General features: G+C 38.0%; 1 protein-coding gene across 1 annotated transcript in view; it reads right to left on the reverse strand.

Moving 5' to 3' along the window:
• LOC125922398 (histone H2A.Z) overlaps positions 1-15524 on the reverse strand; it is a 17755-nt gene extending 2231 nt beyond the window's left edge. The window contains exon 1 of the mRNA XM_049630044.1: positions 15463-15524. Coding sequence (XP_049486001.1) covers positions 15463-15524 — 62 coding nt within the window. The remainder of the gene's footprint in view (positions 1-15462) is intronic.
• Between the last annotated feature and the right edge of the window lie 670 nt (positions 15525-16194).

Raw genomic sequence — 16194 nt, forward strand, 5'->3', positions numbered from 1 at the left:
CCCCCCCCCCCCCCACGAGATAGTTCCAGGGGAACAAACGGAGGAGCAAAGTCACCTCGGTGTCAACAAAAGACCTTTTGGTCTACGCACAGAGGGCTTGGAGTGAGGCCGTATTCTTTAATCGAATCATAAGCCATATTTTTCTGGATACTACACATCAATGGGTTGTACCTATAGCCTGGAATCTGAAGTTGATTTAGTGAAACCTGAAAGCCATTATGTGTCAACTTTTCTATACAAAACATTTTCCTACATGACAAATGTTCGATAAATGTCAGTGGGGTAACTTCTAACATGATTCACAGACAGTTACAGATGGTCCATGTAATCAATTGCAAATGGTGGGCTTAAAAAATAGTCCTGTACACAGAGTACTATCGTAATGCCAGCTACTTAGTCTTCCAACTAATAGATTAATAACACCTGTGTACATCTCCAGATGCTTGTAGTGATCTAAATCTTTCATATTTACAGTTATTACACTTTAACAGTATATCCGACGTGAAGAAATTGTGAACTCTGTATTCTTACGTACTTTAGATTGGCTTTCAGTTTGAAAGATTTTATCAAATTAGAGGACTTGTCTAATTTCTGAGAGATACATTCTAGAGAAGAGGTTCTCAATTTTGATACTAAGGTATTCCTCCCCCTTGGAACTGAGGAATTGTTAATGATGTCATCAATAGCAAGAGTTAATTAGTTCCCCAACTGCACTGATATAATGATAATAAAAAGCTATGAAACCTGATGTGATGGTTAACCTAGCCTCCATTGAGCCTTTCTGATACATAACTCACAAACCAACATTAGTACATTTTCTAGTGTAGAGAATGTGTTCTCTTTGTTATGAAGCTCAACTAAAGGAATTCACTGTTGCCTCACCATATAGAGTTTAATAGAATGAGCTCAGGAATAGGCAGAAATGAATTCTACTCTTCTTTCTCACTGTGTCATCTTAGTTGCTCTTTGGAACTTCTGGTTCTTCTATGGGAAGGGTATAGTATTGGGACGCCTGGGTGGCTCAGCCAGTTAAGCATCTGACTTTGGCTCAGGTCATGATCCCACAGTTTGTGAGTTTGAGCCCTATATTGGGCTCTCTGCTGTCAGCCCAGAGCTGGCTTCAGATCCCCTGTCCCCCTTTCTCTCCGCCCCTCCCTGCTCATTCTCTCTCTCTCTCTCTCTCTCTCTCTCTCTCTCTCTCTCAAAAATAAACATTTGAAAAAAAAACGGTTTAAAGAAATCTTTCACATAGTTGTTGAAAGATTAGAGACGGTATGCAATGTACCTTCTAATGTGTGTTTGTCACATAGTAAGCACTCAATCATAACTGTGAGTTTATCTTATATGTAGGAGATGAATCACTGGATTCTACTCCTGAAAACATTATTGCACTATATGTTAACCAACTTGGATGTACATTTTTAAAAACTAATAAATTTTAAAAAATAACTGTGAGATTATCTTCTACACTGGAAGCTGGGGAGGGCTGAAATAAAGTATCTTTGATTCCTAAATATTTTTTCCTGTCTAGTACATTGTCTTCCTTTGAAATGAAAGTAGCGAGCCTGAGGCCTGCCCAAGTAGACACAACCAAGTCATCCAACCTCCAAACTAAAATCCAAAATTAGTTTAATACATTCCATAGTTTTCCTCTTCCTCTGGGTAACAGTATAATATCACTTTCCTCAGTTTCACAGCAGTTTTGTGATTGCCTACTCTTTTTGCTTCCCTGGAAAATGTGTGGTGCAAATATGTTAATATTCTTGGATTATCTCTCCTATACTTGTGTTTATACCAATACTCGTATATAATATACATACTAGAGCAATATAATTCTTTTGTTCAATGCCATATCTAATTAGCTATTTAAGTCCTCTTTTGTCATAAAAATCTAAATTAACATGAAGTAGATGGTCCCAATATTATTGACTCTCTCCTTAATGGCCCTATCCTAACTCTGCCAAACTTTCTATAACCTGTTACTATCTCGTGTCAAACACTAGCATGTATGTTAACTACTGTTGTTGTTTTTCTTCTTATGGTGAAAATTTGAGAATCTCACATTTGGGAATCTTAAATTTCTCAAATACATTTTGCTTTAAACAACCCATTTTTGTTCTTTTTTTTAATGTTTATTTTATTTTTGAGGGAGAGAGAAAGAGAGAGAGAGCAAGTGGGGAGGTGCAGAATCCAAAGCAGGTTCCAGGCTCTGAACTGTCAGCACAGAGCTCGACGTGGGGCTCAAACTCACAGACTGCGAGATCATGACCTGAACCAAACTTGGACGTCCAACAGACTGAGCCACCCAGGCGCCCCAGACACCTATTTTTGTTTTTAAGTTTATTTATTTTGAGAGAGAGAATGAATGTGGGCAGGGAAGGCACAGAGAGGGAGAGAGAGAATCCCAAGCAGGCTCCTCCCTGTCAGCACTGAGCCTGACACCCGCTCAGTCTCACCAACCATGAGATCATGACCTAAGCCAAAACCAAGAGTCAGACACTTAACCACTTAATTGACTGAGCCACCCAGGCACCCTGTAAACACTTATTTTTAAGCAAATACAAACAGACTTGCAAGTTATCTCAAAAGATATTAGTCTAGATAGATAATGGCAGAATTCTTCTCTTGAGGAAATCCACATGAGAATCCCGGGTCTCTACCAAGGGCATCCAGAAAAGAATGTGCCTTCAATGACTCTGAGTTCCAATGTCATATAATACAGCATAATGACCTAGAGTTAAGAAATGAGAACGAAAACAAAAACAGATTGAGTCTGGATAGCCACTCACTTGTTATACAGCCTGAAGTAAGTTAAACTCTAAGCCACAGTTTCTTCACTTATTAAATAAAGAGTCATAGCATCAGATAAACTAACCTCAAAGAACTATGAAAGGATTTCATGAAGTATAAAGAATATAAGAAGGAATGTATTAGCTGTGGAACAAAGGCTGTAATCCTCCCGAAATTCATCGTATAAGTATGATTACATTAAGAGAAACTTATGTGTTACAGCAATAATGAAACCAAGGCCATAGATTTAAATTCTCAGTTGTCCAGTTATGCACTTCCCATGACCACAGATTTCATACTCTTAATTCATAAATACAGGGCATAGGTTACAAAGAATATCATCTGAATCTACTCTACCCCAATCCACTGCCATTTCAGAAAAAACAATTCAAAGGTCATGGGGCCCAATACATCTTTTAATACAGCCCTGAATTTGTTTTCCATGCCTAACAGTCCTCAGAATGTTTGAAAATTTGTTTTTTTTTTTATTTTTTAAAATAAAATATTGAAGATCTTTTTTTTTTTCTCATATCCTTTCATTATCTATTGTTGGTTTTTAAGATTTATTGGGTAGAGGAAGGGACTCTATGTGTTGATCTTGTTTTCCCAAATAAGATTTTGCCTATATTAGTATCTTACAACACCTATCCTTTCAGCTAAATTGTAAATACTGCACATCATAACACAGGATGCAAAATCCCTCCCTAATAAAGGAATAGAAGTGATATATTCTAGTTTGGTGCTGCCAGCCTGTTAGGTAAACTAGAACACAGTCATTAAGTTGTATTACGTGCCAGGCAACATGCCAAGTGATAGCAGTTGGGAGACAGGATATGTAGGGCTTAGGTTCTTCCCTCGATCTAGCTGAAAGGATCAGACAAGGTAGAAAATTTAAACAATGCTCTAATCATTAGGACCGTGTTAATAAGGCTGTCACAAAATAAGTTCCTGATTGGCTGCCAAATCAACAGTTTCTCTAGTTTAAAGGACAGAGACAACTGCGGGCTGGAGTGTTTTTGAAGAGTTTGTTTCAATGGACATGGGGAGAGTTTAACTAGACTGGCAGGCTCGTGTAAGGAAGCAGCAGTTAGTTAGAAGGTAGATGTGGAGGAGCTTCCTGGTCATATCCCTGTATCTATTTTCCCATCTTCTTGAGGAATAGAACTTCCAGTTTTTAGTGGGACATTTGCTCATCAGAGTATAAGTATATTTGGCCATAAAAAGAGTTTTCACTAAAGAGTATAAGCAGCAGTAGGAACAACATCCAGGAAGTTTCCTTTAAAAAGACAAGCCTTTTTCTTCTTCTTGCTGACTGGAATGAAAACTGTTGGGAAAGCCATTTTGGAACATGAATATAGGTCACACATGGAGGAATAATGAGATAGAAAAACCAAGTGACACTATGGAGTATCAAACCTGCCCTGGATCTCTCTGAACTTTTACATCTACTTTGTTTGAACCACTTTGGATTGTCTATCACTTGCAGCTGAACCTGATCTTAACCATGATAATCCAACATCGTAAATCTTGGAGAAAGCTAGCAGACTTTACCCTGCAGAACTGAGAGACCAGTTAATACTTCTGAGAAGGGAAGAGCCTGGGTGGCTCAGTTAGTTAAATGTCCTCCTGATTCTGGTTCAAGTCACAGTCGCACGGTTCATGAGGTGGAGCCCCTCATCAGGCTCTGCAGTGACAGTGTGGAACCTACTTGAGATCCCTTCTCTCCTCTCTCTGACCCTCTGCTGCTCATGCTCGTGTTCTTTCTCTCTCTCAAAATAAATAAACTAAAAAATAAAAATGAATACTTCTGAAAAGGGGAAATACAGCGTTCACCGATTTTATGATACTAATCTGGCATGAGGTATAAAGCAAATCATAAAAGGGAAAATTTTGTTAGACGCCTGGCAAAGATTACATATGTCACTTAAGTATAAAGCCTAAAACCAGCATCATACTGTAACCAAGAGAAGGATGTAAAACATCTTGAAGAAAATATCAATAAAATTTAGTAACTGATATGACATTTAGGAAGGTGGGAGGTGGACATGAATAAATGAAAGGACTTAAAAGAAGATACCTAGGTTTTTAGATTGGTGGTCTGGGATATAAAGTAGCATCTAAAGAAATGGGGAGGGATGCCTGGCTGGGTCAGTCAGTGGAGACTGTGACTTTTGCTCTTGGACTCTTGGATTCGAGCCCTGTGATGGGTATGCAGCCTACCTAAAATAAAAATTAAAAAATTAAAAATAAAATAAATGGGGAGGCCAAGAAGGTGGATGTGAATAGACAGAGGGGAGAAGAGATAAGTCAGGAAAGTCATGAAATATTTAAGTTTACATTAAGAAAATTCAAGAGGAATTTTCAAGTAGGTATGTTGGAAATAAGGGCAGGAGCCTGTGAAAGGAAAAAGTTTCAAAGGTATATCCCTAGGAGTATGCCTAACACAAAAGTTTGGTAGTGATGTCAGAACTGTTAAAAGATAAACTGAGGCACATTAAAAAGTTTGAGAGTTCATTGGAGCAAAGATTGATTGGAATCGAGCAACCCCAAACTAGAAAATAGTCAGGGGTCCTCCACTGACAGGAGCTGGGGAAAAAGACTTAGATACAGGGTGGAAGCAAAGAAAGGAAATTACTTGATTAGCTATAGTTTAAAGCTCAGTTGTCTCATTGGTTGTCTTAAGTCTCTATTTCATAACCTTGAGGCATTTACAGGCTTAAGATTTTAGGCTGCCTTGACTATAGAGCCACCTCAGTCTAATGGCCTCCTTGTTTAATTAATGTAACACCACAGATAACCACACCAAGGAAAAAGTGAATACAATTGAGAGCTAATGAGCAACCTAAGGAAAAGACCCAAAGAATTTAAGTGTGTGTGATGTCTCACCAGGCAGGATTCCTTACTAAACTAGAAAATTCCCTATAGTAACAATGTCTAAGAAGATGATGTCCAAAACATTTCCACGTGTGTCTCACTAGCTCTAGGAAATGACCATTAATCTGTTTTGGATCTTTACTCTTCTGTTTACCAAAAATGATGATGTTGCTAGAGATTCTGAGACTAAATCTGGTTTTATCTACACTCCTGGTTGCTATGTAAATTTCTTATGCCCAATGTCACAAGGCAATGATAACTAAGAAAAGCCCATTGGCTAAATTCTCTAAGTTTGAAATTCCGCATAGCTATCTTAGTATGAAAGGGAATCCAGATGCCTTCTTCATCCTGAGGAGGAAAGGGAAACAGTGCAAAAAAAGAGGAGTCTAAAACCATGAAATTTATACTTCATACCCCTCCACAGACTCAGCCCCAGGGCAAAAACCATATGAAAGGGGTGCTGTGACATCCATTGTTAAAACTTTGTAGAGATAAGTGTGACCCCACAGTCCTCTCAATTGGACGGAAATGGCTCAGAGAAACAGCTGAAGCTTTTTCCACACCCTTAGGTTTTCCCAGCTTTGTTTTGTGTGGTATTTGGGGAAGAGCGGGAGCGGTTTGAAACTGTCTATGAGCACAGTACAACCTAGGGAAAGCTAACTCATACAGCTATCTGAGAATCATCTTGTTAGCTATTGTAGTTGCCTTAAGGAGATTCTCAATGAAAAGCTTCTCAGGAGAGAACTTAATTAGTGCCTTTGACCATACATACCTTGAATCTCTCTGTCTTAAATGAACTATGTAGACTCGGTAACTAAACAACTTTTAAGACATCAGTGTTATTCTTTCTAATTGAACACTGTTTTCACTGTCTTGTAGTGTCCTGATGTTTCATGAAATAGTCATTAATTTCTTCAGTAAGCTCTCTCTATGGCTCAAAATCTCAGCAGGAAACAGTCTGAGACGATCTCTTCCTCCATTAATAGATTAATCCAACAACTCTAGGCAAGAACTGTCCAGGTCATTTATCATATTTCACCACAGGATATGGAAATTTACATGCTGGCTCTTTGTTTAGATTTTTTATTTCCTGTTTTAAAATTAAAACAGTGTACTCATCTTAATTCTCAAAAATGAAACGAGTCACTTTTTCTCCAAAATAAGCTGACAATTCAGGAATTTTACAAAATACATGAGAGGGAAAAGTCTGGCAAGTCAGAGTTATTATATATTATTATAATGTAGAAGTCCCTGTTTCACATCACTGATTTTGTAATGTAGTAAAACTTTTAATCTACAAAAAGGGTTTGTTCAAATTAATGAATATTATGAATTATAGAGCACTTGAAGATAAACACAGTATCTTGAAGATAAATACATATATGATACATATAAGTATAAATATATAACACATTTATAATACTTTCACATATGAATATATATATAACACTCCAAGTAGCTGCTAAACATATTGCCAAGGAAAAATACCAGTAGATTTGCTTTAAAAAAAGATTTCTATGATAACATTATTTGTAAATGTATCAAAGCTCAAGACCTTTTTTTTTTTTAATGTTTATTTATTTTTGAGAGAGACAGAGACAGGGCATGAGTGGGGGAGGGGCAGAGAGAGAGGGAGACAGAATCTGAAACAGGCTCCAGGCTTTGAGCTGTTATCACAGAGCCCCACACAACCCACTGAGCCACCCAAGGTCCCCTCAAAGCTCAAGAACTTTTAAAATATGTATTTGAAAATGTCGACATCTTATGTTCTCTATTAAGTTGTTTCATGACCATTCTTTATGGACAAGTCAAACTATAGTTCAATTTCCGATGACATATTGAAAATTTCAGATGAACAGGATCTGAGATATTGAGGATCTACTCTTCGTTGCTTGCCCGTGGCAATCTGATTGGTCTCAAAGACTGGGGGGCATGATTTAAAACTGCTTCTACAAAGCAGTTTCTACATTTTTATTCAAGCTGCATATTTTGGAGGTGGCCAAAATCTCCTAAAGACACCCTTGGGTAACTGAGATTTTGCCTTGAATGATAGCTCATGTAAAAATATAGACATTCGTAAGACTGCACCTGTCACAAATTCCCTCGCTCCATTTGCTTCACACACTTCAAAAGGCTATCTTGAGAGGAAACAGTGCCTTTTCACTGACATAATCTGTATATGGGTTTTAGATTTGGATACATTTGAGTAAATCCACTGAAGTATATGAAGTAGGTAATCAGGGCCCAGAATGGTGGAGACTGGATCATCCTTCACCAAACCCACTTCTTCTTACTGAGCATTCCACAAGAACTCTGGCTGTCTTGCCAGGAGGGGTGGCCATGTGATGGATACTTGTCAAGGTGTGTGAAAGTGGGATGTGTCATTTCTACATCATGTCTTTTAAAAAGTGAGTGCGCCTTCTCCGCTCTCTTTTTCTGTATTTGTGCACAAAGCAAGAGACTCCAAAGAAAGAGAGGATTTTGGATTCTCAAGATTGATCACACAAAAAATCACCTGCCAAGTAGAAGCATCAGACCAACACTTTTATTGTGTTGCCACCACCACAATGTTGTCGTTTGTTTATTACAGCAGTTAGCCTTCATTAAGTAATGCACCTTGTTTATGGCCACAGAACAATCCATGTAAACAACATGCCTTTGAGAGACCTCTATCTGTGTGATCCATCATTATTAGAATGCTAGTCCCACGGGGCACCTGGGTGGCGCAGTCGGTTAAGCGTCCGACTTCAGCCAGGTCACGATCTCACGGTCCGTGAGTTCGAGCCCCACGTCGGGCTCTGGGCTGATGGCTCGGAGCCTGGAGCCTGTTTCCGATTCTGTGTCTCCCTCTCTCTCTGTCCCTCCCCCGTTCATGCTCTGTCTCTCTCTGTCCCAAAAATAAAATAAACGTTGAAAAAAAAAAATTTAGAATGCTAGTCTCATTTGCTGATACTATACAATAGAAGGAATTTTGGCAAGCATTCCTTACTAAAGAATTCTTGTTTTTATTATTCCTTACTTTTAAAAAAGAAGGTGCTTTGCAAAAATACAAAATAATGTATGCAAAGGTTATTTGTCGTGGCAGTGTTTGTAATAGCGAAAGATTGGAAATAACCCAGATTATCGTTAGTAGAGAATGTATTAATAAACTGGTATATCAACATAATGAAGCAAGATGGGGCTATAAAAAGGAACATGGAAAATACACACTGAAATATAGTGATCTTTTAAATATATAATTAAGAGGGATGAGCACTAGGTGTTGTACGGAAACCAATTTGACAATAAATTTCATATTAAAAAATTAAAAATCAATTAAAAATAAATTTAAAAATACTAGGGAAAAATAAGTGCAGAATACGGTATCTAGTATGTTATGTTTTGTGTAAAAGTTTGCATATTTGCAAAAAGAATCAATGGTGAATGGATAGACTAAAAATTAATAAAAATTATTATAGTAAGGGGGAGGAAAGAAAAGAGGAGACTGGAAGCAAAACTTCTTGTTTCACAATTTTTACTGTGAGGTGTTATAAATGTTTTTATGTAATTTAAAAAACTCTACGGGTACCTGGCTGGTTCAGTCGGTTGAGCATCTGACTTCAGCTCAGGTCATGATCTTGCAGTTTGTGAGTTCGAGCCCCACATCAGGCTCTGTGCTGACAGCTCAGAGCCTGGAGCCTGCTTTGGAGTCTGTCTCCCTCTCACTCTGCCTCTCTCCCACTCGTGCTGTCTCTCTCTCTCTCTCTCAAATAAATAAACATTAAAAAAATTAAAAATAAAAAACCCCTCTAATTAGCAATCTATAAACATTGAAAGAAAACTTAATTAAATAAACCTAACTGGATATTAAGTTGATGCCATATTCTAATAGAAAAGAATTAGTCCAAGTAAACTTAGAAATAATATTACTTTTAATCTTTAGTGAGATAGACTGTAAAGACAAAAAGAACTACCAAGAAGTCTTACACTTAATTCAATAGTTAATGTTGGAAATTATACCAATACTGTTATTTTAAACATTATTATATGTATATTACAGGATAAAGCAAATTATTAAGTATGTTAATTTTTCTTAAATTCTAATAATTTAGCATAAGAAAAAAAGAGATATAAAATCAATAAAATTAAGATCCTGTGATCTTATATTTGAATGGGAATATCAGTGAGAACTTAGGATTTTCCCGTCCTCTTAAAAAAGATAGCTCTGTCCAAGGAAAAGCCTTAGAAGCAATGACAAGCCAATAGCAGTAAATATCCTTAGTGGCAAGATCTTGGTTTCTAAATACCATTTGCCACTTAAAGGAATCTCTGGAGAAATAGTTGATTCCAGAGCTACAGCAGAAAATATACATGATGAACTTGTGAGATTATATATTCCCAGAAAGTAAGGACACTATCAAAGACTGTGGATCCTTGCAAAAAGAACACTGGAAAAAGTTAGAAAAACCTCCCGCTGGCCAAAATGGGGTAATTTGAACATCAAAAGAATAATGACCACAAGTTTGAGTCAAACACATTAAATTTAGAAAAAGAAATGTTCAAATTTAAGATAAAAAAAAGAGAGAGGAGAGGACAGAGAGAGGAGAGGGGGAAGGAGAAAGAAAGGGCAGGATGAGGGAAGGAGAGAGAAACAGGAGAGAAAACTCACTGGATGCCACCGGTAGTGTGGATAGCACCAACTTATCACTCTGAAGATTTGATAATTAAAGGTGAGGAAGTGAACATTTATCTTATTGTTCTACTGTGAAGTACATTTCCATTTATATTGAACTAACTGATGAGGAAAAACTTCTAAAGAATTCCAGCTGATAAACACAGAAGAAATAATAGAAAAAAATTCTATTTTGTAATCTTCACATCAGTGTATGATAAAACCATCTTGTCTTTATAGTATATTCCACTGAAGATTGAAAGTAACACTCTTTCTAAGCTTACCTGGAATATTCTTTTGAAAGAATATTTTATAGACAGGGCCATGTACCTGACTTCATATCTATTCAAGTGTTTAGGCCACTGGAAATCAAAGGACAACAGACAGGCAATGCAGGGAATCATCAGCCACATGGAGGATGTGGGAAATTGACCTGGTTTCCTCGATGAGAAAATAGCATTGATCAGAGACAAAGGAGAAAGGAGAGAGGTTGAGAGAGGGAGAAGAAAGCTGTTTTAGATTAAGAGATTTTTTTCAAACAATTAAGATTCAGAATAAACCAATAAAATGTGTTGAACTTTGTTTGAAAGCTGATGTCTTTTAATTTTTTTTTAAGTTTTTAGATAATGGGGGACATTTGAATATGAACTTAGCATTAAATAATATTCAGGAATTATTGTTAATGTTATTGTGGGACCCAAGGAATTTAACAAAAATCCCCTACCCCTGGACAAGCAGAGCAAGACTAACTCCATTTTGTGCTACACCGACCATCTCATGTATAACCCCCACATGACCTACTTATTGCTTAAAACACTCCCCCACCCTAGTCAAGCCACTGAGCACACCCTTACTGGAAACCGGCTCATATAAGAATGCGGAACCCCTAACCGCCAAAGAATGTAAACCCCACCTTTTGCCCGCCACCCTTGTGTGCCAATTCTGAACAGAGTGATAGGCTAGTTCAAACAGTTACTGTAGGGTAAATTGTAATTCAATTGGCCACCTGCGTGTGGACTGACATGACTATGCAACTTTCTATATGTGCTACAATCTCATTGGCCACTGGCCCCTATAAAACTGCTACGCCTCTTAACCTAGGGGTCCAAGTCCCTGCTCCGCTGTGTCGGGTATACTTGGTCCCAAGCTCGAGCTTGCAAATAAACCCTTGTGCGTTTGCATCGGTATCGGCTCCTTGGTGGTCTCTTGGATTCGAAATCGGGGGCATTACAGTTACCAGATAAAATAATGGCATTTGGGGCATCTGGTTGGCTCAGTCAGTACAGCGTGCAACTCTGGATCTTGGGGTTGTGAGTTGATTACTCAAAAATAAAATCTTAAGGAAAAAAATAATGGCATTTGGTTATGTGAGAAAATGCCCCCTACAGTATCACTTTAAAGGATGCACACAAATACCTAGAGGGAAGAGGAAATGATTTTTGGAATTTACTTTACAATGTTCCAACAAAAGGCTCCTGCCTGGGTGGCTCAGTTGGTTAAGCATCTGACTCTTGATTTCAGCTCAGGTCATGATCTCATGGTTCATGGATTTGAGCCCCACATCTGACTCCATGCTGGCAGCATGGAACCTGCTTTGGATTCTCTCTCTCCACCTCTCTCTCTCTGTGCCCCTCCCCCACTTGTACTCTTTCTCTGTAAATAAATAAAAATAAACAAACAAACAAATAAATAAATGGCAATGAAGGTGCTACAAATGACATCTTTGTGTAGAAAAGGGAAACATGATCAACTTTGCGGTCATGCAGTTTGCTCCTTGTTTGGGGCCCAAACGATGTTTTGCATCATAGTTTTGCCCTTTAAACATTTTTGTAATAAAGGGCAACCCCTATATCTGATTTGAACAAACCAGGCTGGCTTCTCAGCCACTCTGGTTTTACCGTGTAAAGGATATGTTCTTGAAGTTGAGCTTAGCTGTATTTAACAGATAAGTTTATCTGTATGAATGTTTTTGTTGTTAATTTTGTTTTGCTCTGGCTCTACTAAAATAACATGCAGGGGAATTTGTGCAAGAGTTCACAGGATAGCAATGTGGGCCACAAAAAAGAAGGAGCAATGAGGCAGAGTAGGGGAAAAAGAGGGAAATTGAATTCAGACAACAGGGATCTGACACTGATACTTTCTAGCTAAGAGATGTTTTGTCAAATCTCGCTCTGGGTGTTGCATTTTTCTAGGGCTATCTAAAAAGATTGCATGAGAAGGGTGCCTGGGTAGCTCAGTTGGTTAAGCATCCAACTCTTGATTTCAGCTCAGGTCATGATCTCACAGTTCATGGGTTTGAGCCCTGCATCAGGCTCTGTGCTGACAGCATGGAGCCTGCTTGGGATTCTCCCTCTCCCTCTCTCTCTCTCTACCCCTCCTCACTCCTGTTGTCTCTCTCTCCTGCAAAATAAATAAACCAAAAAAAAAAAAAAAAAGACTGCATTAACTACATGAGGTATTTTTTTCAACTCCAGAGCATCATAACAAGATAAAACATCATTAGCATGAAATCCTGGGGACACCTGGGCGGCTCAGTCGGTTAAGCATCCGACTTTGGCTCAGGTCATGATCTCGCCGCCCATGAACTCGAGCCCTGCGTCGGGCTCTGTGCTGACAGCTCAGAGCCTGGAGCCTGCTTCAGATTCTGTGTCTCCCTCTCTCTCTGACCCTCCCCTGTTCATGCTCTGTCTCTCTCTCTCTCAAAAATAAATAAACATTAAAAAAAGAAAGAATCCTGGCAATATCTCACATGACCATTTTCACTTTACAAAAGTGAAACATCTTTACTGATTTTTAAAGAAATCAAATAAACAAACTGAAAATTTCCATTAAAAGATACCAGAGTAAAGAAGTAATAATTTTACAATGCAGATCATTGCCTCAGTTTTCCTGTTTTAGGCCTTATCTTTAATATATCAAGGTGTGTGTGTGTGTGTGTGTGTGTGTGTGTGTGTATGTGTGTATGTGTGTTTTATTTCAGCACCTAATACAGTTGTAACTCTTAAAAAACATGCAGGTAAATTTAGTACCATACAGAGGAGCAACAGACAACATTAACTGTGACTTAGATTGTCTTCAGTAATTTATTTTTTTATTATTATTTTTTTAAAGTTTATTTATTTTGAGAGAGACAGAAGCAATGTGAGCGGGGGAGGGAGAGAGAGAGAGAGAGAGAGAGAGAGAGAGAGAGAGAGAGAATCTGAAGCAGGCTCCACACTATCAGTGCAGAGCCGGATGCAGGGCTCAAACTCACGGACTGTGAGATCATGACCTGAGCCAAAACCAAGGGTCAGATGCTTAACCAACTGAGCCACCCAGGTGTCCCTGTTTTCAGTAATTTATAATTTCAATTTGCAGTCAATATTCAGTGTTGCTGTGCCCCAGAACACAGCTTTTCCTAAACTGTTTAAGGCACTTAAACATCCTGCATTGATATGAAAAGTTGTCCTTATGATATAATTTGAGTCATGAAAAGGAACTGAAGAAAACGTGCTTTTCTCCTATCCTCTGTTCAGAAAAAAGGGGCCACATGAAAGAACATGAAATCTCTTTAAATAAATAAAGGCTTAAGGATCACAAATAACTTCAAGGAGAAAGAGCAAAAATGGTTTTTTCCCACTAATAAACAGCATTAAGAAACACATTTCATCAGATTCTAACGTTCCTATCAGTAGAGGGATTAGATCAGCCCAACAAAAAGTTCCCACATTGTCTCTTACTTGGTGCCTACTAAGCCCCACTTCATGACAATAATGTTAGACCTTGTTTAGTTAAGCTGTAAATATTCCATCATTTCAGGTGAGATGAGAGAAAAAACATAAGTTCTATGAATACTGTCAGCATTTCCAGTACGTTTATCAGCAGGTTCTTCATTGTCTCCTCACCCTCACTTTTCACTAGTCTTAATTGTCTTCCAATCCCAACTGATCTTTTTCCCATGAACAATTTTATCTATCTATCTATCTATCTATCTATTTTTGAGAAGGTTAAACCTTTACATGTTTCAACATTTAAATGTTAAAAAAATAAGTTATGTAGTGAAAATTCTCACTCCCATGCCTGTCCCTCAATTACCCAGAAATATGTGTTTTCCCCATATTTCTTTGATCACCTGCTTTTATTCATATGGCTTCCCCTATCTGAAATGTCCTTCAAACACCTTTCAATTTTTGTTCTTCACTTCTTCAAAATGTAGTTTAATAAGCTTTCCCTGAGCCATCACCTCTAAAATAGATCCCTTATTTTCCTTATTCTGTACAATTGAATACAATTTGTACCCTGATTTTCTTAAATGTTTATTTATTTATTTTGAGAGAACAAGAGAGCATGAGTGGGGGAGGGGCAGAGAGAGAGGGAGAAAGAGAATCCCAAGCAGGCGCTGAGCTGAGAGCTCGACCTCACAGACTGTGAGATCATGACCTGAGCTGAAATCAAGAGTTAGACCCTTAACCGACTGTCACCCAGGTGCCCCTGTACCTTAATTTTTAAAAATATGCTTAAAATTGCTAATATTCCTTAATCATTTTCATATTTCCTGAACAGATTTGAGGTTTCTGGACAGCTTACAGATTTGTAGTTTCCTTGAAAGCAAGAACTGATTCCTGTTTCTTTTGTTTTCCATACAACAGGCAGTCTGGACTCATGCAAATAGTTGATGCCTAATACCTTCTCTATCTTCAAAAACCTTACCTGGTAATTCTTAAAATTTGCTGCTATAAGAATTACCTGGGGAGGTTTGGAAACTCATAATGTCCTGGCTTCACCCTATACCAATTAAGTCAGAATCTCTGGGGGTGGGATCTAAGCATAAGCACTATTTAAAACTCACCAGATGACTCCAACTTGCAGCTAAATTTAAGAATCAGTAACGTAGCCCACCTCCATGCCCTCGATCTCAGACTATGACCCCATTTCATAAAAACATGCTCTTTCTACCAATATCAAACGTGACCCCTTCATGCAACCGTACCCATTTCTGCTTTGCTACCGATGTGGGTAAGAGAGAGTTCCTCTTCCTCCCACAGGCCTCCTTCAAGCTGCCATATTTTCTTTTCTTCTCCTTCACAGAAAACTTTCTCATAAGTCTTTACTATGCAGATAGTTGTCTTTTTTTTTTTTTTTAACCTCCAAGTCACTTTTCAACTCACTTATATCTGGCTTTCATTCCCATCAGGCATGCAAAAATGGTCTCGTTGGTGTTACTCGTCATGTTGCCAATACCAACAATCAGTTTTCTGCCTTCTTCTCTCTTCTTAACAGCAGGCTCACTTTGTTGGAAATAGTCTTTTCTTGATTTCCAGGACACCACAAGGTTGCTCTTCTCCTCTCCTTCTATTGCCTCTTATCTACCTGACTTCAGGATGGCATTTTCCCAGAGCTTGGTCCTAAGCCCTCTGTCATCTCCACACACTTCAACATATCATTTGTGCCTAGAGACGATTTAAGATAGTAAATGGTTGAAATGTCTTTTACCTTAATAGATAAGTGTTTCTCTTGAGTGCTGTTAGAAAAAACTATAACCTACAAATCAAACTCACTTTAACACTGTAAACAGAAGGAGGATGGATTAAGTAGCAAACCATATGGCAAACTTCATAAAACATTCTTTACACATCTCTTTTCCTTTTTCCCTGAGTGCAAGGAAGCCATGGAAAATTTGCTTGATATGGAAGAGATACTTTGGGGAAGAAAGAAATTATTAAAAAAATATTTTTAATATTATCAAATAATATCAAATAATATTATTTGATATTATTTAATATTATCAAATAATATCAAATAATTTATATTTAAATTATCAAAAAAATATTTTTGAGACAGAGAGAGACACAGCATGAACGAGGGAGGGGCAGAGAGAGAGGGAGACACAGAATCGGAAG

The sequence above is a fragment of the Panthera uncia genome, chromosome B1, assembly GCF_023721935.1.
Source record: "Panthera uncia isolate 11264 chromosome B1, Puncia_PCG_1.0, whole genome shotgun sequence".
NCBI classification, from domain to species: domain Eukaryota; kingdom Metazoa; phylum Chordata; class Mammalia; order Carnivora; family Felidae; genus Panthera; species Panthera uncia.